The sequence below is a fragment of the Haematobia irritans genome, chromosome 1 (assembly GCF_050003625.1).
Source record: "Haematobia irritans isolate KBUSLIRL chromosome 1, ASM5000362v1, whole genome shotgun sequence".
In the NCBI taxonomy this organism is placed as follows: domain Eukaryota; kingdom Metazoa; phylum Arthropoda; class Insecta; order Diptera; family Muscidae; genus Haematobia; species Haematobia irritans.
In genome coordinates, this window is record NC_134397.1 from 172,469,582 (window position 1) to 172,497,126 (window position 27,545).

At 30.5% G+C, this 27,545-nt stretch overlaps 1 protein-coding gene across 1 annotated transcript; it reads left to right on the top strand.

Moving 5' to 3' along the window:
* Positions 1-5,398: 5,398 nt before the first annotated feature.
* Positions 5,399-10,507, top strand: LOC142233167 (uncharacterized). The gene has a single exon (XM_075303997.1). It carries the CDS (start codon positions 5,399-5,401, stop codon positions 10,505-10,507), a length of 5,109 nt encoding a protein of 1,702 aa, XP_075160112.1.
* Positions 10,508-27,545: the final 17,038 nt, after the last annotated feature.

Here is a 27,545-nt window from a genome sequence, read left to right on the forward strand (position 1 = left end):
TTCAAAATTTTATTTTTCTAGAATAATTTGTCAAAATTTTGTCTAAATTTTATTTCTACAGAAAATTGTTTTCAAAATTTTATTTTTATAAAAAAATTTGTCAACATTTTACTTTATAGAAAAATTTGTATAAATTTCATTCCTAAAGAAATTTTTCGATAGGAAATTTTGTCAAAATTTTATTTCTATACAATTTTTTTCAAAATTTTATTCCTAGAGAAAATGTTGTCAAAATTTTATACGTAAAGAAAATGTTGTAAAAATTTTATTTCTATTAAAAATTTTGTCAAAGTTTTATTTTTATAGAAAAATTTGTCAAAACTTCATCCTACAGAAAATTTTCTGTAGTAAATTTTATCAAAATTTTATTTTTATAGGAAATTTTGTTAAAATTTTATTTCTATAGAATTGTTGTCAAAATTTTATTCTAATGAAAATTTTGTTAAAATTTTATTTCTGTAGCAAAATTTGTCAAAATTGTATTCCTACACAGAAAAAAAAAATCACGAAAATGTTTCCAATTAAAATCTTAATTGAGTTTTAAAAAATATTCAATTAAAAATTTAATTAATTCAACAAATTTTTTAATTGAAACAAAAATCAATCACACAAATTAATAGTATCAATTAATTTTTTAATTGGATCAATTAATTTTATAATTGGCTGTCAATTAATTGATACTATCATTTCTGTGATTGAAGACATTTCAATTAAAAAATTAATTGGATCAATTAATTTCGTGATTGAATCAGAAAAGAAAAATTTTGTGTGTATATAAAAATTTTTATAGTACATTTCGTCAAAATTTTATTTCTATGGAAAATGTTGTCAAAATTGTATTTCTACAGAAAATTTTGTCAAACTTTTATTTCTATAGGAAATGTTGTTAAAATTTTTCTCCTAAAGAAGATTTTGTCAAAATTTTATTCCTAAAGAAAGTTTTGTTAAAATTGTATTCATTAAGAAGATTTTGTCAAAATATTATTTCTACACAATATTTAGTCAAAATTTTATTCCTAGCGAAACTTTTGTCAAAATTATATTTCTATAAAAAATTTTGTCAAAATTTTATTCCTAGAGAAAATGTTGTCAAAATTTATTTCTATAGAACGTTTTGTCAAAAAAAATATTTTGATAAAAAATTTGTCAACATTTTACTTTACAGACTCTTTCCAGTCTTAGCTTTTGGTTTTGTTACCATTTTTGTCCACTTTTTGAACACGATGCAACAATGTCGGTATAACTGTAACGACGATTGGTCGTTACATGTTATTTTTTGTGAGAAACCAACATTTTGCACTAGAAGGTGATCATATTCATTTCCTGTGTGTTTTCCAGCCAAATATGAAGCAATTACGCTTAAATTCCATCACGAATAATATTATTTCTGAACGCAATAGATCAAATCGTTTTTGTAACTTTGTACATAATACAATGAATTGTCTCTGGAATAAATCTATCAGTTGTCAAACGAGCAGTTTAGAAATGATAGCAAACTAAAATTGGTTGCACTACATATCAGCCACGTCGATTGCTCCAGGTGTTACAAACGGAATGATTATATCCCCATCACCATTCTATGGTGGTGTGTATAAAAATATAAACAATATTAATGGTCCAACTAAAAACATGGCATATGAATAATTGTTGTGCATTCAATTAAATCTCATTCGCATTTGGGAAGAAGAAATAAAAACGGTGCCGGGGATAGGTATCTGCACTATGCATTATGGATTTAATGTCCATTAACATGGCACACAAACACTGTCCTCTTTTCGAGCAACTGACTCACTGACTTACTAAGCGTTGTGGCCAAAAATTCATGTGTGAGGATTTCCATGACAGTTTAACCAAGTTATTGGATAATCGAATAACTTGGTACATTGGTAACATACCAGCACTGGAACAACTTAAAATATGACCAACCATAGGTGGGATGGGTACAGACGTCAATTCTTTGATATTGCATGTTGTCTGTATACTATTCGTTTCCTCTCTCTCTCTCTCTCTGTCTTGAAAACCTGATCCTAATGCCCCATATGACCCACTAAACTTAAAATGAGCAACATCATAAGACCAAACAACAACAAATTGGTAACATTTTAAATTTTAGTGACAGTCATTGAACTCAAAGTGACAAGCAGAATGAGATGGTGATGGCTACAAACCAACGTGGTGCAATGGATACACGCAAAGGAAACGCAAACGTTATTCTTTTCTTACAGTTTTTTTGAATTTCCTCAAACAAGTTCAAACTTTTGTCACCAAAAAATTTATTTGTTACAACATTTTTTTTTTTTTGAATACATGTAAAATTACATTATCTCCATTTCCAAAAGTTGTATTTGGTACATCGTTTGTAATAACGGGACCGACTAACGTGGTTTGTTTCCCATAAATAAAGTGTCTTTACATCGACTCGTATGCTCCCAAAATTTTATTTCTATAGAAAATTTTCTCAAAATTTTATTGTCAGAATTTTATTCATTCAGAAAATTTTGTTAAAATTTGATTCCTATGAAAATTTTGTCAAGATTTCAAAATTTCATTCCTATAGAAAATTTTCTGTAGGATATTTTGTTAACATTTTATTTCTATAGGAAATATTGTTAAAATATTATTTCCCAAAATTTTATTTCTATAGAAAATTTTTTCAAAATTTTATTGTTAAAAAATTTTTGTTAAAATTTTATTCATTCAGAAAATTTTGTTAAAATTTTATTTTTAGGAAAATTTTGTCAATTTTGTGAAATTTGATTCCTAGGAAAATTTTGTCAAGATTTTATTTTGGTAGAAAAATTTATCAAAATTTCATTTCTTTAAATAAAGTGTCTTTACATCGACTCGTATGCTCCCAAAATATTATTTCTATAAAAAATGTTCTCAAAATTTTATTGCTAAAAAAATTTTGTCAAAATTTTATTCATTCAGAAAATTTTGTTAAAATTTGATTCCTAGGAAAATTTTGTCAAGATTTTATTTTGGTACAAAAAGTTATCAAAATTTCATTCCTATAGAAAATTTTCTGTAGGACGTTTTGTTAACATTTCATTTCTATAGAAAATTTTGTCAAAATTTTATTTCTATAGAAAATTTGGCAAAATTTTATTTCTATAGGAAATTTTGTTAAAATTATATTTCTATAGAAAACTTTATCAAAATTTTATTTCTATAGAAATTTTGTTAAAATTGTATTTATATAGAAAACTTTGTTAAAATTTTATGTCTATAGAATATTTTGTCAAAATTTTATTCCTAAAGAAAAGTTTGTCAAAATTTTAGTTCTATAGAAATGGTGTTAAAATTTTATTTATATAGAAAACTTTATCAAAATTTTATTTCTATAGAAAATTTTGTCAAATTTTATTCATAGAGGAAATTTTGTCAATTTTTTTCCTAGAAAGGATTTTGTCAAAATTTTATTTCTACAGAAAATTATGTCAACATTTTATTTCTATAGAAAATTTGGTCAAAATTTAATTTCTATTAAATTTTTTTTCAAAATTTTATTCATAGAGAAAATTTTGTCGATATTTTATTCCTGAAGAAAATTTTGTCGATATTTTATTCCTGAAGAAAATTTTGTCAATATTTTATTTCTGAAGAAAATTTTGTCAATATTTTATTCATGAAGAAAATTTTGCCAATTCCTGAAGAAAATTTTGTCAATATTTGATTCCTAAAGAAAAAAATTTGTTAAAGTTTAATTCCTAGAGAAAGTCATTGATTGCTACAAACCAACGTAGTGCAATGGATACACGCAGAGAAAATTTTGTGAATATTTTATTCCTGAAGAAAATTTTGTCAATATTTTATTCCTAGAGAAAATGTTGTCAATATTTTATTCCTGAAGAAAATTTTGTCAATATTTTATTCCTGAAGAAAAATTTGTCAATATTTTACTCCTGAAGAAAAATTTGTCAATATTTTATTCCTGAAGAAAATTTTGTGTTAGGTCATCGTATAAACTTTATGTTTTGCATTTTATTTATTTAAATTTTTATTTTTTTTTTTTTTTTTTGCATTTCATATTTTTAATTTATTTATTTTACTATGTTTGTTTTTGACTTTGTTATTTTTTATTGCTATTCTATTTGTTTGATTTTGTTTACATTAATTTTTTTTTTATTAGTTCATATTTTATATAATTTTCGTTTATTTTGTATCGTTTAACTATTCTCATTTATTTTCGAGTTATTTCGATATTTATTTGTGCATACCTGTTGTTTTGTTTACCTCTGCCTCTATCGATGCTTTCTCTGCTTTGTTTATCTTAAGCAGAGCAAAAGCATCGATCGAGGCAAGCATACATATTGTCATTGTTGTTGTTGTTGTCTTCTAACTGTCGCTTAGAAGGCAAACAAACGAAGCAACCAATGAAGGGCACAAACATACATATTAATATACATACTATTTATTTTTGATTCCCTTTTTTGTCGTTGTTCCCGCATAGCTAGAATTTTGAGAAATAAATTTATTGTAACATTGTAATCGAGCAAACAACATCTCTCGTCTTCTTATTTTCGCTTTTCGGTTTCACACTGGCCCTTAATTATTTTTGCAGAGTTTTTTAATTTAATAAATAAAGACTTTGCCGGTTAGGAAAAAGCTCCTAATCGTACATTTTGGCGACCGTGACAGGACAGTGTGAAAATATTACAAACAATTTATCGTTTTCGTGGGAAAGTTTTCTATTTTTTCGTCGTTTTCGTGGAAAAATTGTAAAAACAATTTGGAAATAAAAACACTTTCTCGTATTATCGCGAACAAAAAACAATTAAATAATCAAGTGCTGTGTACATTTTCCCAACAAAAAATAAACCCAAGTGAAATAACTCAAATAAACTTTTTGAACTAAATCAATCAAATTTATTGAAATATTTGTCTCGATTAACTACAATCAAACTATCCCAACTATAGTGAATCAAAATCAAGTTGCAGTGGTCAAAAATAAAAATTAAACAAATTTGCCATTACTAATTCTGCTCCAATTGGTGTATAAAAAAGGAACATTTTTTAAACAATCAAATTTGTGAAATATTTTCCAATAAAACTGTTTTGTCTCGCGGGTGTGTTCTTGTAAGCCATTTAAAATATTGTTGTTGGGTTCCCATTTAATTGCCATTAAAATTTCAACAAAAGGAATTATTTCAAATTTGTCTCAAAAGTGGTACAAACATAAAACATTGTGATTTATTGCAAATAAGGCAAATAAAAGTGTGTTGTCCCAAATTCAAGCCTTTTGATTTATTTCATATTTTTTCTCATTGGTCAATAATTGCACTACAAAAGAATTTAAATAAAGTTTTGTTGTTGTAAGAGTTGCAAGCGTTCTCTCCTCACTGTTACCTAATAATTTTACATACATTTGTGCGGTAATTTCTCCATTTTGAAAAACATGAGTTTGGAAGAATTAAAACAACAACGTACTATAACGAAGAAAAATATTTCTCGTATAAAAACAGTGATTGAGGCAAATGCCAAAAATAAAAATCTTTCTGTCGCGGATTTGAAGTGTCGCCTTGGAATCTTAGAATCATATTTTAAGCAAATTCTTTCGACCCAAACAAAAATTGAAAGTCTTGACCCTGATGATAGTGGTCGTGGAGACATTGAAGATTTGTATTGCTATATAAGTTCTACCATACAACAACAACTTACAGATGAAGGACATAACACAACATTGTCTGAATCATCATTTTCCATACCTGTACCAACAAATAAACTCCCTCGTCTAAAATTACCTAGCTTTAATGGGAAATACAGTGAGTACAAAAATTTCATTACCTCTTTTAAACAAATTATCGATCGTGAACATGGGCTCTCCAACATCGAAAAATTCAACCATTTGATAAACTGCCTCCAAGGGCATGCTCTCGAAACTGTGAAAGCATTTCAAATCACCAATGAAAATTATCCCAAGGCTTTAGAACGTTTAAAATCTCGCTACGACAACAATACATTGATTTTTATGGAAAATATTTCAACTCTTTTTGAACTTCCTGATGTCTCAAAGCCAAATTCTGGTCAATTAAGAAGCCTTGTGGATAATGTTTCAGCGCTTTACAGTTCATTACAATCGCTTGGTTCGGATAAAGATATTGTCAACGCAATGCTGATTCATATTGTTATGCAAAAGGTTGATGGCGATACCAAACGCAAATGGAAAGACTCTCTCGACTTTAGCCAATTGCCAACTTGGGACGATTGTTCCAAGGTTCTTGAAAGAAGATGTCAATATTTAGAATCACTTGACACAAACACAAATTCTCGTCGTCCGGAACACCATTCTGGAAAATCTTCGCAAAAGCAATCCAAACAAGGATATTCTTTCTCGTGTACAAAACGTGTTTGTGCCCTTTGTTTTAAATCTGATCATTATATAGCTCAATGCCAACACTTTAAAGATATGGATGTGCCCCTTAGGTTTGAAAATGCCAAAAAACTTGGCCTTTGCATTAATTGTCTTGCTAAAGGTCATCAAGTGACTAATTGTCCATCATCGTTTAAATGCAAAACCTGTTCTCGATCGCATCACACCATGCTTCATCGGTCCCAGTTGGGTCCAAGATCCACTACTCCAGAGCCAACGCCATCCACCTCCAGCGCTGTCACTAACAATACATCTGCCTCCGTCCATACACACATGGAAGGGTCGTCTCCTCATATACTTCTCGCAACTGCAATGGTTTTCGTTAAAGACGATTCTGGCTCATATAAGTTAGGAAGGGCTCTTCTAGATTCTTGTTCACGAGTAAATTTCGTCACAGATGAATTTGCACATCGTCTGAAACTACAACGGGTTAAAAAATCAGTTGAAGTTTCTAGCATTGGAAGCACTTGTACAAAAATCAAGCATAAGTGTTTCACAACTGTTAAATCTCGGATTACTGACTATGAAGTGCCACTTTCCTTTTGTATCACACCACACATATCGTATCAACCTGATTCGGAACTGGATGTCTCAACATGGAATCTGCCTCCTAATACACAGCTTGCCGATGAAAGTTTCTTTAAATCTAAGAAAATCGATTTGCTCATTGGTACAGAAACATTCTTCGATATTTTGTCAGTTGGTCAAATCAAACTTGGCCCAGATCTACCAAAACTACAAAAAACTTTATTTGGGTGGATTGTCACTGGCAAATATAATGCTGCCAGGGACAATAACTTCAATTTATCATATTTACTTTCAACTGAGGAAGAAATTAACATTAATTTGGAACATCTTTGGAAAATTGAGGAAATTAACGACAACGTAAGCGAATTCACACCAGAACAAATGGAATGTGAGAAATTCTTTCAAAATACTGTGTCTCGTGAATCATCAGGTAGAATTGTTGTTAGGCTACCATTCAAGGAACCTTCTAATTCTCTTGGTGCCTCTCGCAATACTGCATTACAACGTTTTGCTTCTCTAGAACGGCGTCTTAACCGTGATGCAGATTTGAAAGCAAAGTATGTCTCGTTCATGAAGGAGTACGAAGATTCGGGACACATGAGCCTGGTGAAAAATCCAAAATTACATGAACCACACTATTACATTCCTCATCACTGCATCTTCAAACCAAATAGTACGTCGACTAAACTTCGTGTCGTTTTTGACGCATCTTGCCCCACATCAAATCACAAATCGTTAAATGAAATTTTAATGGTTGGCCCTACAATTCAAGAAGAATTATTTTTACTGCTTCTACGTTTTCGCTTGTATCGCTTCGCTCTCACTGCCGATATTGTAAAAATGTATAGGCAAGTTTTGATTGACCAGAGAGATCGTAGATTTCAATATATTTTGTGGAGACACTCAAATCAAGATGAAATAAAAACATACCAGCTAAACACTGTTACATATGGAACTTCAGCTGCCCCTTTTCTCGCGGTTCGCTCATTGTATTATATTGCTGATGAACTTTTGGATCGGTTTGAGCTTGGCGCAAAGGCTATTAAAACTTCTTTCTATGTTGATGATTTTCTTGGAGGTGCTGAAACTATCGAAGAACTAACCGAACTGAAGTACCAAGTTACTGAAATTTTGAAAATGGCTTGTTTCGAGTTGGATAAATGGCATTCAAATCATAAGAGTTTTCGCAATGATAAAACGGTTAAAGATTTGAATTTGGACGAGTCCTCAGTTACAAGTGCATTGGGCATTTCTTGGGACCAACAAACAGACAATTTCTTATTTTCGTTCTCGCCCAAGTCTTATCCTGGATCAGTAACAAAACGCACAATTTTGTCACTCTCGTCTTCGCTTTTCGACCCTCTTGGATTTCTGGCACCTCTTATAATAAAAGCCAAAATTATCCTTCAAGAACTATGGATACTAAACATTGGCTGGGATGAATCAGTTCCACAAGACTTACATACTCTTTGGATGAATTTAGTTCACGATTTCGAATTATTACCTGCTCTTCAAATTTCTCGCTATTGTTTGTCACCCAATCCAATTTCCATCCAATTGCATGGGTTCTGTGATTCTTCGATTCGAGCTTATGGTTGTTGTCTCTATATCAGAGTCAAAACTATGTCTGGTAAAGTGCATTCACAACTTTACACAGCTAAATCTAGAGTTGCCCCAACCAAACGAAAGTCGTTGCCGAATTTAGAACTGTGTGGAGCGCAACTTTTATCTCGATTATATATGAAAACACGAAATATTCTTAACATTCCAAAAAGTTCTGTATTTTTGTGGACTGACTCGCAGATAGTTCTTCATTGGCTCAAGCAACATTCTTCGACACTTTCTGTATTCGTGGGGAACAGAATTTCTGAAATACAAGATTCTACGAGTGGTTGTAACTGGCGCCATGTACCTTCTAGTTTGAATCCTGCTGATATTGTCTCGAGGGGATCTACTGTTCAAGAACTACAATCATCAATTTGGTTTTCTGGTCCAGATTTTCTTACTCAGGAGTCTGAGAAATGGCCTCCAAACAGGTGTGATGAAATTGACCATGAAATCGTGAACAAAGAGAAACGGAAAACTACTCTGAATCTTCAGTTACAACCCAACAGAGTTTCACAATTTGTTGAAAATTGCAGCTCATATATAAAAATTATTCGAGTTGTTGCCTGGATATTTCGCTTTTTCTACAAGTTATCGTTTTCAAAATCGACTTTTGCCACTACTGACACTTTACAACCACAAGAACTAGATCGCGCTGTTCTGTCTATTGTATGGAATATTCAACAAACACATTTTAAAGATGATATAAAGCGTGCATTAAAGAAACAAGACCCTGAAGGTTCCCTAAAATGTCTCAACCCGTTTATTGACTCTTCAAGTGGCATAGACATTCTGAAGGTTGGAGGTCGATTGGAATTGGCTGATATTCCTGAGGCACAAAAACATCCAATTATTTTGCCAAAGGACAACAACTTTGTAATTTGTTACGTTCGCCATCTTCATATCAAAAATTATCACGCTGGCCCAAAGGCTTTGGTTTCGCTGACCCGAATGCGCTACTGGATAATCAACTTACGAAGTCTTTGCCGCAAGATCGTTAACTCATGTCCCCATTGCATTCGCTATCGGCCAAAACTTCTTCAACAAATGATGTCAAATTTGCCTGAGGATCGTCTTAACCCATCCAGAGTTTTTGCGAGATGTGCCGTGGATTTCTGTGGTCCTGTCAACACTTACTTGCGCATTCGAGGTAAAATACCGTATAAGACTTACATCGCTGTTTTTGTTTGTCTCGCAACAAAAGCAGTCCACATCGAAGCTGTCTCCGATTTGTCAACAGACGCTTTCATCGCAGCGCTTAAAAGAATGATTGGTCGAAGAGGTTTACCGACGGACATCTATTGCGACAATGGCACTAATTTTGTCGGCGCGAACTCAAAACTTAAAGACCTAAAAAATTTTCTCTTTGAAGATAAACACCGAAATGAAATCGTCAACTATTGTACCAATGAGTTCGTAAATTTTCACTTCATCCCACCACGCGCACCGCATTTTGGCGGACTATGGGAGGCTGCCGTCAAATCAGCCAAAGGCCACTTGAATCGAACCCTTTCGAACACTCGACTAACGTTTGAAGAACTTGTCACTGCACTAGTGGAAATTGAATCCATTTTGAACTCAAGGCCGATTTCCCCGATGTCATCTGATCCCAGCGATTTTGAAGCCCTCACACCAGGCCACTTCATCACTGGCAGTGCCTTACGCTCTTTACCTGACCGTGAAGTCACATCAAACAATATCAGCAATCTGGAACACTGGGCTCAGATTACAGCATTAAAACAACGATTTTGGAAGAAATGGTCTCATGAGTACATTAATGAACTGCAAGTTAGAAATAAATGGACTGCCTCTGTCTCAAACATCGCTATTGGTTCTTTGGTTTTGGTTCACGAAGATAATATTCCTCCTCAAAAATGGCTCATGGGAAGAATCATCAACGCTGTTCCTGGCCGAGACGGACGCATTCGAGTCGCCGATGTCAACACCACAAAGGGAGTAATACGCCGACCTATTCGCAAACTAGCTTTGCTATTAAATTGAAAGAACCCTTTCAATGGGGCCGGCATGTTAGGTCATCGTATAAACTTTATGTTTTGCATTTTATTTATTTAAATTTTTATTTTTTTTTTTTTTTTTTGCATTTCATATTTTTAATTTATTTATTTTACTATGTTTGTTTTTGACTTTGTTATTTTTTATTGCTATTCTATTTGTTTGATTTTGTTTACATTAATTTTTTTTTTATTAGTTCATATTTTATATAATTTTCGTTTATTTTGTATCGTTTAACTATTCTCATTTATTTTCGAGTTATTTCGATATTTATTTGTGCATACCTGTTGTTTTGTTTACCTCTGCCTCTATCGATGCTTTCTCTGCTTTGTTTATCTTAAGCAGAGCAAAAGCATCGATCGAGGCAAGCATACATATTGTCATTGTTGTTGTTGTTGTCTTCTAACTGTCGCTTAGAAGGCAAACAAACGAAGCAACCAATGAAGGGCACAAACATACATATTAATATACATACTATTTATTTTTGATTCCCTTTTTTGTCGTTGTTCCCGCATAGCTAGAATTTTGAGAAATAAATTTATTGTAACATTGTAATCGAGCAAACAACATCTCTCGTCTTCTTATTTTCGCTTTTCGGTTTCACACTGGCCCTTAATTATTTTTGCAGAGTTTTTTAATTTAATAAATAAAGACTTTGCCGGTTAGGAAAAAGCTCCTAATCGTACATTTTGTCTATATTTTATTCCTAAAGAAAAAATTTTTTTTAAGTTTGATTCCTAGAGAAAGTCATTGATTGCTACAAACCAACGTATTGCAATGGATACACGCAGAGAAAACGCAAACTTTGTTCTTTTCTTACAGTTTTTTTAATTTCCTCAAAAAAGATCAAACTTTTGTCACCAAAAAATTTGTTTGTTACAAATTTTTTTGGAATATATATAAAATTTCATTATCTCCATTATTGTATTTGGTACATCGTTTGTAATAACGAGACCGACTAAAGTTGTTTGCTTCCCTTAAATAAAGTATCTTTACATCGACTCGTATGCGCCCAATAATGTGGTCTATAAATAGAACTTCTTGACTGTATGCGATGTATGGTTTTTTCCCCGGATTTAGGGGTCCCGCTCAAAAAAAACCTTGCTTTGATAGATACCTATCAAAAAGCAAGGTATGCTTTGACCTATCAAAGCATTGGAAAATTTTCAAATAGCCTAAGAGTATATTCATGTATTTCATTTGAAAATCGTACATCAGCCAGAATATCTCACCAAAAGGGTCCATATGTCATTAAATTATTCAAACGAAATATTTTGTAAAAAAAGGAAAAGAAAATTTTGTACAATTGAAAAAGTTTTTGGATATTATTAAAGAGTATTTCGGTTACACGCTCGGAAAACGGAGTCAAATAACATATAGTGAATACATAAAAATTTATTTTATAGAATTTACAATTTCGAAAGAAATTGACAACTTTTATTTGAATTATTTTATATGTTCCTCTCTACTAACGGCCGTTTTCATGCAGCTCAATTAGGCTTCAGCTGTCAGTTAACAAAAATTAAATTGCGGACATCTTCTCTACATGCTAATTTTAACTGGAAAATTATCGGCAGAAAATGGAGGCAAGTCTAAATTAAAGCAATGGTACTACAAAACATTTTTTGTAGTATTGATGTTAATATTCCATAGAAAATATTGTGAAAAAAATCGCGGGAATTCTCTCATTTTATTCCTGGGAAAACGAGAGCGAAAATATGGCAATATTCCGAGAATTCCTGGGATCCCGTTCGCGGGATAAAATCCCTAATGCGTTGGTAGTGCATTGATGGATATATTTGTCTGTTGGTGTCTTCTATAGAAGACTTCCGAAATACAAGTGGACTACCGAAATACTCACATGGATGAAAATTTTCATCGCATATACGAAAACGCATTGATGAAACTGAATCATCAATGTGACGAACGCTTTTTCTTTCGGTGTACATTGTTTGTATTAAAGAAAAAATGCTGTAAACTAAATACACCACGTGAAATTTAGAAAAATATGATGAAAGATGAAATTAGCCAGATGATTAAGAATAATCAGTGAATCTTTATTAAATTAATTTAACATCAACGTTTATCACAAAAAGAGTATAATTTTGTTCCAAACAAACTATCTTACAGCATAAGGCAAATGGTAAACGTTTGAATGGAAAGAATTATTTTTTTTGCGTGTAGAATACTCGCCTTGCACAATGTACAATTGATCATGGGTGCACGGTTCCCACTCATGTCAAAAATAATCTTCCAAAATTTTAAGAAAATTTTACTGAATGTCTACCAAATCTGATTTGAAGTTTTTGATTTGAGCTTAGTATGAAACAAATATTTTTTTCTTCCAACTAAATGTTCAGTATTTGCAATATTATAGATTATGATATATGTATTATGATATATTAGCGACTTTTTTGGGCGTATAAATATCCGATTTTAGCTTTCACCCACAATGGAAAGTTACTACTTCTAAACAAAGAAAAAATAGATAATGGACTTTGTTAGTATGACCTCAAACGAAAACTAAAGTTTTATATATTTATTACATTTAATTATAGCAAATTTTATTTCTTTAGAAAATTTTATTTTTTTTTTTTTTTGTAAATTTTGTAAAAATATTATTTCTATAGACAATGTTATCAAAATTTTATTTTTATATCAAAAATTTTGAAAAAATTTTATTTGTATAAAAAATTTCGACAAATTTTTATTTCTATAGAAAATTTTGTCAAAATTTTATTTCTCTAGAAAATTTTGTCAAAATTTTATGTCTATAGAAAATTTTCTCAAAATGCTATTTCTATAGACAATTTTCTCAGGAAATTTACTCACAATGGACTTTATTAGTATCACCTCACACGAAAATTAAAGTTTTATATATTTATTATATTTAACTATAGCAAATTTTATTTCTATAGAAAATTCTATTTTTTTTTTTTGTAAATTTTGTAAAAAGATTATTTCTATTGAAAATGTTATCAAAATTTTATTTCTATAGAAATTATTATTTTTTATATAAAATTTTCTCAACTTTTTTTCTACAGAAAATTTTCTCAAAATGTTATATATATAGAAAAATTTCTCAAAATGTTATTTCAATAGAAAATTTTCTCAAAATATTATTTCTATAGAAATTTTTCTCATAACTTTATTTTTATATAAAAATTTCTCAAAATTTTATTTCTTAGAAAATTTTCCCAAAATTTTATTTCTATAGCATTTTTTTTTCAAAATTTTATTTAGAAAATTCTATTTTTTTTTTTTGTAAATTTTGTAAAAAGATTATTTCTATTGAAAATGTTATCAAAATTTTATTTCTATAGAAATTATTATTTTTTATATAAAATTTTCTCAACTTTTTTTCTACAGAAAATTTTCTCAAAATGTTATATCTATAAAAGAATTTCTCAAAATGTTATTTCAATAGAAAATTTTCTCAAAATATTATTTCTATAGAAATTTTTCTCATAATTTTATTTTTATATAAAAATTTCTCAAAATTTTATTTCTATACAAAATTTTCCCAAAATTCTATAGAAAATTTTTTCAAAATTTTATTTGTATACAAAATTTTCACAAAATTTTACTTCTATATAAAATTTTCACAAAATTTTATATATATAGAAAATTTTGGATTATTTTTTTTCAAAATTTTCTAAAACTTTTATTGCTATAAAATATGTTGTCAAAATTTTATTTCATTAGAAAATGTTCTCTAAATTTGATTCCAACAGAATTTTTCAAATATTTATTTCTATTGAAAATTTTATCAAAGTTTTATTTCTACAGAAAATTTTCTCAAAATTTAATGTCTATATAAAAGTTTCCCAAAATTTTATTAATTATATAAAATTTTTGACAAAATTTAAAATATAGATATATATATTTTTTTTTAATTTTCTCAAACTCAAAATTTTCAAAAAGTTACTACTTCTAAACAAAGATAACCTCTAAACAAGGAAAAACTAAACAAAGGACTTTGTTAGTATGACCTTACACGAAAATTAAAGTTTTATATATTTATTATATTAAATTAAAGCAAATTTTATTTCTATAGAAAATTTTATTTTTTTGTAAATTTTGTAAAAATATTATTTCTATAGAAAATGTTATCAAAATTTTATTTCTATAACAAAATAAAACGTTTAAAAAATTTCAACAAAATTTTATTTCTATAGAAAATTTTGTCAAAATTTTATTTTTGTATAAAATTTTCTGAACATTTTATTTCTAAAGAAAATTTTCTCAAAATTTTATTTCTACAGAAAATTTTCTCAAAATTTTATTGCTATGGGAAATTTTCTCAAAATTTTATTTCAATAGAAAATTTTCTCAAAATTTTACTTCAATAGAAAATTTCTCAAAATTTTACTTCAATAGAAAATTTTCTCAAAATTTTATTTGTATATAAAATTTTCCCAAAATTTTATTTCTATAGATTTTTTTTTTCAAAATTGTATTTCTACAGATTTTTTTTTAAATTTTCCAAAACTTTTATTGCTATAAAAAATTTCGTCAAAATTTTATTTCATTAGAAAATGTTCTCCAAATTTTATTTTTCTCAAATATTTATTTTTAGTGAAAATTTTGTCAAAATTTTATTTCTATTGAAAATTTATTTCTATATTTTACTTCTGTAGAAAAATTTATCAAAATTTTATTTCTATAAAAAATTTTCTCAAAATTGTATTTTTATAGAAAATTTTCTCAAAATTTAATTTCTATATAAAATTTTCCCAAAATTTTATTGTTATAAAAAATCTTCCCAAAATTTTATTTCTATATAAAATTTTTGACAAAATACAAAATGTAGATATCAAAATTTAGTCTTTTCCTCTGTTGGTTAAGCTACACTTGTAGTTTAGTCAATGCATGGTTTTAAGCTGAAATCAAAAAACAACAACAATGCTTAAAGAACAAAACCAACAATAACAAAAAAAACAAAAACGAATGAAAAAAAATTATTTCTTTATAAAATGTTCTCCAAATTTTATTTCAACAGAATTTTTTTCAAAATTTTATTTTAATAGAAATTTTTCTCAAAATCGTATTTCTATGGAAAATTTTGTCAAAATTCTATTTCTTTGAAAAATGTTGTCAAAATTTTATTTCTATTGAAAATTTTATAAAAACTTTATTTCTAAACGATCACCTATTTAACCATCTTACAGTCTAAAGGGCTTTTCCCAAATCAATTTGGCATACATACATACCAACAAAATTAAACTAAATTTTATTTCTATAAAAAAATTTTCTAAAAATTGTATTTCTATAGAAAATTTAAGTACCTATTAGTTGGAGAGGAATATTTTGCAAAATCTATCACAACATCAAGAATTCTACCAATCTACTTAACAGTAAAAATTCTATCAACTGTGGCAACTTTGAATGGGTGTCGGCCAATATTTAGAGCTTATATGAAACCACACTGAAACTCGTTTTCGATCTAAGGAAACGATTCTCTGTAACATCCAAGGATCATTAATCTTCACGGATTATTCGCTTATTTAATTGCCTTCGATTAGTCAATTAATCCTTATAAGTACTTTGTATTTTTAACAACAACTCTCAAAAGTCATCTGCCAAAAAAAGAAGAAAGGTCTCAAAATTGGTTCTACCACTTTCCACGAATATTCTGTATGGACAACAATGTTCTATGTTCAATGTTGCAAAAAAAAGAAACTGTGAAATTAAAATTAAGCGGAAAATGTTGTTAAACCGGTCAAATCCGCTGTTCAAACTTGCAACAGGGAAACAAAACCCTGTCAACAGAGGAAAAAAGTAAGCCAGCGGTTTTGTGGTCCATGATAAACCAGTTAATATGTGCTAGGTCAATCGAGTACCATTTTTTTCTCGCCTGATCCACATTTGGTTTTTGGTCACGTTTAAAATGGGCTTTTGAGGTGGAAGAATATATGCTACAAAAGTTTTTTGTGAATATGTGAATTGAACGTTAATCCGTTAATATAGTCATGCATCCAAAAATAATGGACCCTCCACGAAAAAATATAGGTTTATTTTAGATAATTTTAATTAGAATATATAGTTTATTAATTAATTTAGTCAAGTTGAAGAAAACTTATTAAATATAAATAACTTTTTTTGTAATTTAATAAAACTTCGCTGGTTTACTTTTTTCCTCTGCTGACAGGGTTTTGTTTCCCTGTTGCAAGTTTGAACAGCGGATTTGACCGGTTTAACAACATTTTCCGCTTCATTTTAAATTCACAGTTTCTTTTTTTGTTTGACAACATAGAACATTGTTGTCCATATAGAATATTCGTAAAAAGTGGCAGAACAAATTTTGAGACCTTTCTTCTTTTTTTGGCAGATGACTTTTGAGAGTTGTTGTTAAAAATACAAAGTAGTTATAAGGATTAATTGACTAATCGGGGGCAATCAAATAAGCGAATAATCCGTGAAGATTAATGATCCTTGGATGTTATGTACGGTGAATCGTTCGTTCAATGTGGTTTCATATAAGCTCTAAATATTGGCCGACACCCATGCAAGGTTGCTACAGTTTGTAGAATTTTTACTATTAGGTAGATTGGTAGAATTCTTGATGTTGTGAGAGATTTTGCAAAATATTCTTCTCCAACTAATAGGTACTTCAATTTTCTATAGAAATAAAATTTTGAGAACATTTTTTATAGAAATAAAATTTAGTTTTATTTTGTTATTATTGGTATGTATGTACGTCAAATTGATTTGAGAAAAGCCCTTTCGACTGCAAGATGGTTAATAGGTTATCGTTTTGGAATTCATCAGCATCCTCTTTTTCTATAGAAGTAAAATTTTTATAAAATTTTCAATAGAAATACAATTTTGACAACATTTTCCAAAGAAATACAATTTTGACAAAATTTTCTATAGAAATAAAATTTTGACAAAATTTTCTATTAAAATAAAATTTTGAGAAAAAATTCTGTTGGAATAAAATTTAGAGAAATTTTATAAAGAAATATAATTTTGACGAAATTTTTTATAAAAATTAAAGTTTTAAAGAAGAAATTGAAAATATCTAAAACTTCAAGATGGAGACAGTTTACTCATTTTAGGATGGTGATAAGGTTGCAATTCCGTTTATAACACATCAATATATCGATTTCTGACTATATAGCAATCACCCGATTTCACATATTGACAGTATGGAAGTCGCAAACTTCATCCGATTTGGCTAAAAATTAAATTTTAATATAAAAATTTGAATTTTTCGAAGATATTCATAAGAATTTTGATTTCTGGGGGTGTTAACTTCCTTTTCGTTGTAGGACGCATATTTAAAAAGATATGGCCAAAGTTGTTCATATAAAAAATTTGATTCTTTGAGGATTTCCATCGAAATTTTCATTTTTTGCAGGTGCTCCAAATTATTTTCCTTTTAGCTCTAATATTTAAGGAGATATGGCCAAAATAAGTTTTTCATATAAAAATTTTAATAAGGAGATATAAGTTTTCCATATAAAAATTTAAATTTTTCGAGGATTCCATCAAAATTTTGATTTCGGGGGGGTGGTCACAATTTTACGTATTTTCGCTCTAGGACGCATATTTAAAGAGATATGTCCAACATAAATTTTTCATATAAAAATTTAGATTTTTTAGGATTTTCAAAGGAATTTTGATTTTTTTTTTGGGTAGTCATGACTTAACGTCCTTTTCGCATATTTAAGGAGATATGGCCAAAATAAATTTTTCATAAAAAAATTTGAATTTTTCGAGCATCTCCATCGACATTTTGATTTTTTAGGGGTGGTCACGAATTAATGTCTTTTGGCTCTAGGGCGTATATTTAAGGAGATATGGGCAAAATAAATTTTTCATATACAAATTTTGATTTTTTTTGGATTTTCAAAAGAATTTAGATTATTTTGTGGGGTCAGGAATTAACATCATTTTCGCTCAAGGACGCATATATAAGGAGATATGGCCAACATAAGTTTTTCATATAAAAATTTCACTTTTTCGAGGATTTCCATCAAAATTTTGATTTCAGGGGGGGTGGTCACAAATTAACGTCCTTTTCGCTCTAGGACGCATATTTAAAGAGATATGGCCAACATAAATTTTTCATAAAAAAATTTGGATTTTTTTGGATTTTCAAAGGAATTTTGATTTTTTGGGGGTAGTCACGAATTAACATTCTTTACGCTCTAGGATGCATATTTAAAGAGATATGGCCAATATAAGTTGTTCATATAAAATTTTGAATTTTTCGAGCATTTCATCGAACTTTTGATTTTTAGGTGGTGGTCACGAATTAACGTCCCTTTCGCTTTATGACGCATATTTAAGTAAATAGGGTCAAAATAAGTTGTTCATATAAAAATTTTAAATTTTCGAGGACTTTTGATTTCGAGGGCGTGATCACGAATTAACGTGATTTTCGCTCTAGAACACATGTTAAGGGATATGGCCAAAATAAGGTTTTCATATAAAAATTAGGATTTTTCGAGAACACGAATTATCGTCACGAATTAACGTCCTTTTGGCTCTAGGACGCATATTTAAGGAGATATGGCCAATATAAATTTATCATATAAAAATTTGAATTTTTCGAGCATTTCCATCGAAATTTTGATTTTTTAGGGGTGGTCACGAATTAACGTCATTTCGCTGTAGGACGCATATTTAAGGAGATATTTCCAAAATAAATTTTTCATATAAAACTTTGGATTTTTCGAGGATTTTTATCGACATTTTGGTTTTTAGGGAGTGGTCTCGACTAGAGGTGTGCGCGTGACACGAAATTTTCGTGACACATGTGATTCACGCGTGAATCACGTGAGTCGTGAACAACATTTGGAAGAACTCTCGTGAATGTCCGTGAATGGGACTAAAATGAATATGTCATGTGTGAGCGTGCGTGAATAAAAATTCTGCAAAATCACGCTCACGAAAAAAATCAATATTTAAATCATACTCGTATGTAAACTGAAATTAATTTAGCTCTCGAACTATATTCTATTTTTGAATTTTGTTACCTTTGCTGATTTCCGTTTGGAAAATGTCTTGAGTCTCGTGAATTTGTCGTGAATCACGTGAATTGTCGTGAATCGTGCGTGAGCGTGCGTGTGTACTGGTTTTCATTTCGTGAATGTGCGTGAGTGGGATTGGCTACCACACACATCGTGCGTGAGCGTGCGTGAATAACATTTTGCTTCGTGAATGTGCGTAAGTGTGAGTGAAATTTCAGTCACGCGCACACCTCTAGTCACGACTTAACATCCTTTTCGCTCTATGACGCATATTTAAGTAAATATGGTCAAAATAAGTTGTTCATATAAAAATTTAAAATTTTCGACGACTTTTGATTTCGAGGGCGTGATCACGAATTAACGTGATTTTCGCTCTAGAACACATATTAAGGGGATATGGCCAAAATATGGTTTTCATATAAAAATTGGGATTTTTCGAGAACACGAATTATCGTCCTTTTCGCTCTAGATACACATATTTACGGAGATAGGGCCAAAATAGATTTTCCATATAAAAATTTGAATTTCCATCAAAATTTTGATTTTTTTCTAAGACGCTTATTTATGGAGATATGACCAAAATAAGTTCCTGGAAGTCTCCTGGTCTATTAGCAATACGATCCGATTTACATCAATAACATAAACTACTTGCCATTTCAAGCCAATACGTAACTTGTTTTGTTGGTAGGTTAGTGTGATTTTAAAAGACGGACTGATATTTGCTGGAGCTACTCCGAATTTCACCTCGACTAAGAATAAACTAGCCTGAGACCAATATTTCGATGCGTTACAAATGGAATGAGAAAATTAGTTTACCCCCATCCTATGAAAATAGTGAAATTAAAAAGTCTCTTCGACTGATTTTGACTTGATTTGTGCTAACTTCGAAAATGATGATAACTTCGAAAAATGTTGAATTCAGAGGACCAGAGAAGTTCGTAGAATTGTAGTGGATATCGGTACATGGACATTGCATCGCTGTAATTCCCAGCAGATAGTGATTCAAAATTTATGGGAATACACGCAAGTACGCTTGTGTTGTTCTTATCTTCAAGAAATTGTCCTTGGAGGGAAAGAAATTATTTTTGGATTACAGATAAAAATGACTATATTAGATATTAACCCCTTCATTTCAAACGAGTATGAGTAATCCTCTTTAAGTCTCATCATTATCAGTAGACACCTTCGTCATTTCGAGTATTTACTTTTAATCGAAGTTATATGTATGTACATAGTGACTGTCATTATAGAAAAGAGGTTCGTTGCACTTAGACGACATTGACAACCCAATCACTGATGGCAGCAATTGACGATGAACCTACAATTTCTGTATTCATTGTGTTTTTCTGTATGCTGACTTAAAGTTTGTCGACTCTTCCCATTTTGAAAGTCTTTTCCAATCAATATCACGAAACACGCGTCCAATCATCAGATTATGATTTGCACTTTTTACCATCCGAACATGGAATTATTGTTGCGAAACATTTTTACAAATAATTGGCTTGTGATACTGCTAAAAGCATGATTTTTCTCCATGCAGCACATTTCCAGTATGGATGAAGTGAATAAAAAAACTAAGCGGACAACAAATCCTAAAGAAGCAGTAGCATCGTCATTGTCATAATCCAGATGAAAAACATTGGAATGCTTAACTCTTTTGAGTGTACTTGTGTCATTACCAGGTAAATCAGATAAAAATGGCATTACTTGTGTCATGAGGCATCTGAAAGTTAATCTTTTAGATGGGAGTACTGGGAATGAGATAGGATTTTGAAATCACTTTTTCTATTACTTCAGTTGTGATATTTCTACACACCGAGAAGAAATGTGTTTGTTTGTAAATATATTTGAAAATATTATGATTGCAGACATTTACTAATGAAATATGTATAATTTTCGTTACAATGGTTACTAATGAAATATGTATAATTTTCGTTACAATGGTTAGTATCCCAGCAAAAAAAATTGGAAGTTCTTCCAAAGGCACAACTTTAAAAGCACTTCCAGAAGATGCACTCCCAATGATGTTCTTTATTTTAACTACCCAGGAAGTTCTTTTAATTCAATTTTTTATAACTTGGTTTTTTCATACTTTTAATGGATAATTTTAACTTTTTTTGTTTCAAATAGATTAAAAAGAATTCATAAAATGGTACAAATCATTTAAATTTTGTCGAAAAAAATGCTAAATCCAATCTGAAAAAATTGTGCATTTTTGAAAATATTTGAGGTCAAACGTTTCCGACAAGCGTTAGAATCCATTAAAAATTATAAAAAATTGTAAAAATTATTTATTTGACAAAATATCACAGAATTTTTTAATTTACATCCAAAACATTGAATTTGGATCACACCTAAAGAAGTGATGCAAATTCAGTGCAACGGCTGTTAAAATGGAGGACTTCCGTCCTATGACAAGCCCATGTTAAATTCATCGCTTCTGCGTCAATTTTGCACCACTTCCCGATCCAAAGAGAAAATTTTCACTACTTTTTTGGCGACTCTTTTTTTGCTGGGATGTCAAGGGTTCAATTTCAGTTTTGGCCAAATACCAGTTTCAATGACCAAGAGTTTGAAGGCCATAATTTGTGCCAAGGGTAGCCGATTCGAACAACTCTAAACTGATTCTAAAATTTTATGTTTCTACGAAATTTTATTTTTTCAACAAAAAAATTATGAAGTATATACGGCCGTAAGTTCGGCCAGGCCGAATCTTATGTACCTTCCACCATGGATTTCTACATCCACTACTACTTCTACTAAATACGATCATCCACAATTAAATTACTTGGGTTGCGGCCGATGGCTAGGCATCTTAAAACTTTTTAACATCATCTTCTAAATTGTAAATTAGTCCATGCGGGATATATAGTAGACAAAAGAAAGGTAGATTAAATACGTATATATTCAGTACTTGATCGGTATATATAGCGAAAAAATAATTACGAACCGATATGGACTTTTATGAGGCAATTATAAAGCCAGAATTTAAATATGAGGGTCGCTTTATATGGGGGCTATATACAATTATGAACAGGAGTCTACCAAAAATGGCAAACTTTTTTACTGTATGGTAGATAGGTAGAATTGTTGATGTTTTGGAAGATTTTGCAAAATATTCCTCTCCACACGCTCACAAAAAATCGCTTCTGTAACATATACTCCCAAACATATTTTGCTTCAAGCATATACATTTTTGGGTATTGCCCAAACATTTATATGTTTGATCTCTTCCAATATATAATATGTTTGAAAGCATATTAGTCTAAACAATATATGTTTGGGTACTCTAAGTTCCAAACATTTTGTATTTTTGCATCCAAATTCAATAATGTTGTCTTCCAAAAAACAATATGTTATTATGTGAACATATAATATGTTTGGCAGCATTTTGCACCCAAAAATATTATATGCTTAAAAAAATTCTCCCAAACAATATTGTGCTCAAAATTTTATTTGTTTATTTATATATTTACAATCATAACGAATTATGAAAATAAACAGGTAATATAGGTGCTAACAACATAGGTTTTCGACCTGAATGCTCAAAATTTTGTTTCTGCCCAATTGTATATTCCCCCGCATCTTTCTCACTTCCACGAGATTGTTTAGTTCTTAGCACCTTTTTCTGTAATACAAACATTGTAGAAGAAATTATTCAATTGTATGATTTTTTTTTATTTTAATTTTACCTTTTGCCGGACGGGGATTCGAACAGCGGACCACACAGTTTGTAAGGATCAAAGAAGTAGCTGATCAATTGCCCAAGGAAAAATAAAATGTTAATTTTGTAATAACAAGCAACAACCACCAACTTAATTCAATATCGCTCCCTGTTAAATAGCGCTCCAAGCTACTAAACACATATATGTTTATAGGCTATTTCTAAATTAATATATGTTTGCATCCAAGCATATTATATTTACAAACATTTTATGTCCCAAACATAATATGTTCTAACATATTAACATATATGTCCCAAACATGTTATGCTAGTTTATGAACATTATATGCTTGCACTCAAAAATATTGTGTTTAAAAATTTGTGTTCCAAACATATAATGTTTATAGCCAAACATATGAAAAACAGCTTTTTTCATCCGTGCAACTATGAAATGCTTCATAAATTTTCAAAAATGTTCTATAGAAATAAAATGTTGACAAAATTTTCTACAGAAATAAAATTTTGACAAAATTTTCTACAGAAATAACATTTTGACAAAAGTTTTCTATAGAAATAACATTTTGAAAATGTTTTTTATAGAAATAAAATTTTGACAAAATTTTCTACAGAAATAAAATTTTGACAAAAGTTTCTATAGACTTAAAATTTTGACGACATCTATAGAAATAAAATTTTGACAAAATTTTCTGTAAAAATAAAATTTTGACAAAATTTTCAGTAAAAATAAAATTTTGACAAAATTTTCTATAAAAATAAAATTTTGAAAAAATTTTCTGTAGAAATAACATTATGGCAAAATATTCTACTGAAATAAAATTCTGACAAAATGTTCTATAGAAATAATAAAATTTCCCAAAGATATAAAATGTTGACAAAATTTTCTATGGAAATAAAATTTTGACAAAATTTTCTATAGAAATATAAAATTTTAACAAAATTGTCTATATCAATAAAATTTTGGAAGATTTTCTTTTGGCTCGAGTGGCAATCGAGATTTTTCTGTGATTGGGGATCGGTTTATCTGGGGGCTATATATAATATAGATGGATACAGACCAATTTTCCAGAGGCTCCGGAAGGAAATGCTTAGATAGACTCACAATTTCACCACGACCCAGAATATATATACTTTGGGGTCTTAGAGCAATATTTCGATGTGTTAAAAAACGGAGTGACAAAGTTAATATACCCGCCATTCTATGGTGGAGGGATTAAAAAAATTAGAAGGCAAATATTTGACCAAAATGAATGTCAAACATTTTTCCAGGAACGGTTTTCTGAAGTCACTCTCGTGATCAGAGAATGAAACCGAACCATTTTTGTCGGCAGCGGCTGCCACTAAATTTTTGCCTCCGGCGGCGGCGACTTAACGGCTAGGGGTGGGTATTAAGTTCAAGTTTAGCCGCTAAAACCGATATTAAATCAGTAAAAACAGTATAAAATTGTACCTCTTTGATGGAAATTTTATTAAAACTTAATGGGGAATATCCCAAAGCAACTTTTCACAAAGTTTATATTTGTTTTAATGGATTATTAGAGAAAAGTAATCGTGAAAAACGGTCGATTTTAGCGGCTAAACTCAAACTTAATACTGACCTTAAGCCGATAACCTTAGGCGGATAATTATCCATTATAAAATCAATTTGAAGTTATTCGAATGGTAATGAGATTAGTTGTACAACTAATTCGAACAATCAAATTTCCATTTCATTCAAATTTTCTGAGCTAAATTTTTCCAAAATTATTATAGCAGCTTGAAATTGATTGATTGTGGAGGAAAGGTTCAAAATTTTGGCAAAAATATTACAATTATTAATATATTTTTTCTGATTTAAACCAATATTTTTGATTAATTGGCAGCTAAATTTTTAGTCGAGATGAGTCGACATATTCGAGGCAGCGTCGACTGGCAAAAAAGGGTTGGCGGCGACTAAAATCGGGGGCATGACTCGGCGGCTTCATTTTCTAATTTTAAGTTATTCAATTACTCAATTTTTGGATCTTTGCATTGCTTTAGAAGTTGTGCCTTGGAAGTTAATTTGGATGAAGAAATAAAAAAAAATAAAAAAACTATTTTTTTTCTCCAATTTCACTTTTTATTGTTATCAGTATTGTTTGTTAGGTTAGGCTAGGTTATAGAGGATGACACCAAATCCGTAGAACGGTAAAATGGTGTCCACTTAGACCATACTGGTTCATTGTGATTCCTCATGGTTTCTTCTTTCCTCTTCGACATCTTTCTTCCTCTGCCCGGGTCGGTCACATCTCCTTTACGGTTATCTAGGTCTTCCATTCTGAAGCCTTGATAAAGGCGAGTATATCCTTTAAATTACAGTCCCGTACCTCAGTAATATCCTGAAAGAAAAAACTGCACAGTATCTTGTTTCTTCTAGAAAAAAAATGCCGGACACTGGCACAGAAAATGGTAAGAGTCTTCTGTAGCCTCCGGGTCAAGGCACCATCTACAAATATCATCGTCCATTAAGCCAATCCTTAACATATGCTTCCCAAGTTTATTGCGTTCCGTTTATTGTTTCTATTAGTCGCCATTAGAAATACTGAGTTCCTATTACTTTTGTCGTTCCATATCAGCTTGGTCTGCTCGCAACCCACAGAGGAGGTCCATCGTTCCTTCCACAGATCATCATATTTAGCATTGACCCCGTAAGTATACAAAGATAGCGGGGGAAAAACTTCCGTGACGATATTATCCATGCCGCGTGTACCTTCCTTAGTCAATACATCTGCCTCCTCATTGCCCCTTATTCCGTAATGTCCAGGCACCCAGCACAGCGTTATATTATGCTGTTCAGCGAGAACTCTGAGTTCTCTACGACAGCGGCTGACAACGTTATGTTCGTATTATCCAAGGCCTTCATTGCTGCCTGACTGTCGCTGAAGAAGCAGATTATTTTTTGTTACACTTTTATTTCATTATTATCAAATTTTTACAAATTGAAAAACCTCTTCGCTTCCCCCGGAAGTTAAACCTGGGTCGTAGTTTGCTATATTCGGTATATATTTTTATACAAATATATTTTTTCAATTAAAAATCAACAAAAAATTGTCGTAAACCTTCTCAAAAGAACTTCCATGAGTTTCTATTATTTTTTTTTTAATTTAATTGTCCACTTAAAATAGCTTAATTGCGTACCTTCTAATAATTGTCCAAATGGACTGTGGAAAATAATCCATGGGGAACCCCGGGATGCGCTTTAAGAGAAGTGTTTGTGAAACAACTACCAATTTTGTAAGGTTTGTGATTTAATCGGGTTGGAAACGCCAAAATGTTTAGGCGTAAAAAAACAATGCAACGACTGTTGAAATGGTGAACATGACAAGCCCATATTAAATCCATCTCTTCTGCGCCAATTTCGCAACAAAGAACATTTTCACAACGTTTTTTGAGGACGCTTTTTTGTTGGTCACAAGCTGACGAAAATCAGAAAATTTTTCTTCACTTAACTTTCATACATGCAATACCATCTCATAGGAATTTTTAGTATTTTTATACCCTCCATCATAGGATGCGGATTATACTAACTTTGTCATTACGTTTGTAACTCATCGAAATATTGATATCATACCCCATAAAGTATATTCTGGGTTGTAGTGAAATTTAGAGTCGATCTAGTTATGTCAGTCCGTCCGACCGTCTGTTTAAATCACCCTAACTTCCAAACGAAACAAGCTATCGATTTTAAACTTTGTACAAATAGCTGTTATTAAAATAGGTCAGATGGTATTGCAAATGGCCCATATCGGCCCACTAAGGTATAGCCCCCTTACAAACCAACCACCAGATGTAACTTGCGGTGCCTCTTGGAAGAGCAAATTTCATGCGATCTGTTTGAAATTTCGTAAGTGATATAATTATACGCCCTCTAATAACCATGCCAAAATTATTGGTCAAAATCAGTCTACATATAACATAAACCGGTCACCAGATTTGATTTTCGAAACCTCTTGGAAGACCATATTTTATCCGATCCGACGAAATTTGGTACGCAATGTGTAGTAGATGCCCTCCAACAATCATGCAAAAATTGGTCCATATATATCCACAATTATTTAAATCCCCTGTGAGTCGTTTAATGAAAAAGTATATTTAAAATAGTTTTTTTTTAAGACTTACATATTTAAGAAGGGTGTAGCCAAGGTTGTAATCACATCCTCCATATAAACCGATTCCCAGATTTTACCTCGACAGTATTTTGGAGGAGTAAATTTCATCTGATCCGATTGAAATTTGGTACGCGATTTTAGTATGCACCCTCTAATAACCATGTCAAAATTGGTCCACATCAGTATATAATTATTTATAGCCCTCATATAAACCGATCCCCAGATTCGACTTCCGG

Excerpts from the sequence above, each read along its gene's own strand:
- LOC142233167 (XM_075303997.1), top strand. The coding sequence starts at position 5,399 with ATGAGTTTGGAAGAATTAAAACAACAACGTACTATAACGAAGAAAAAT.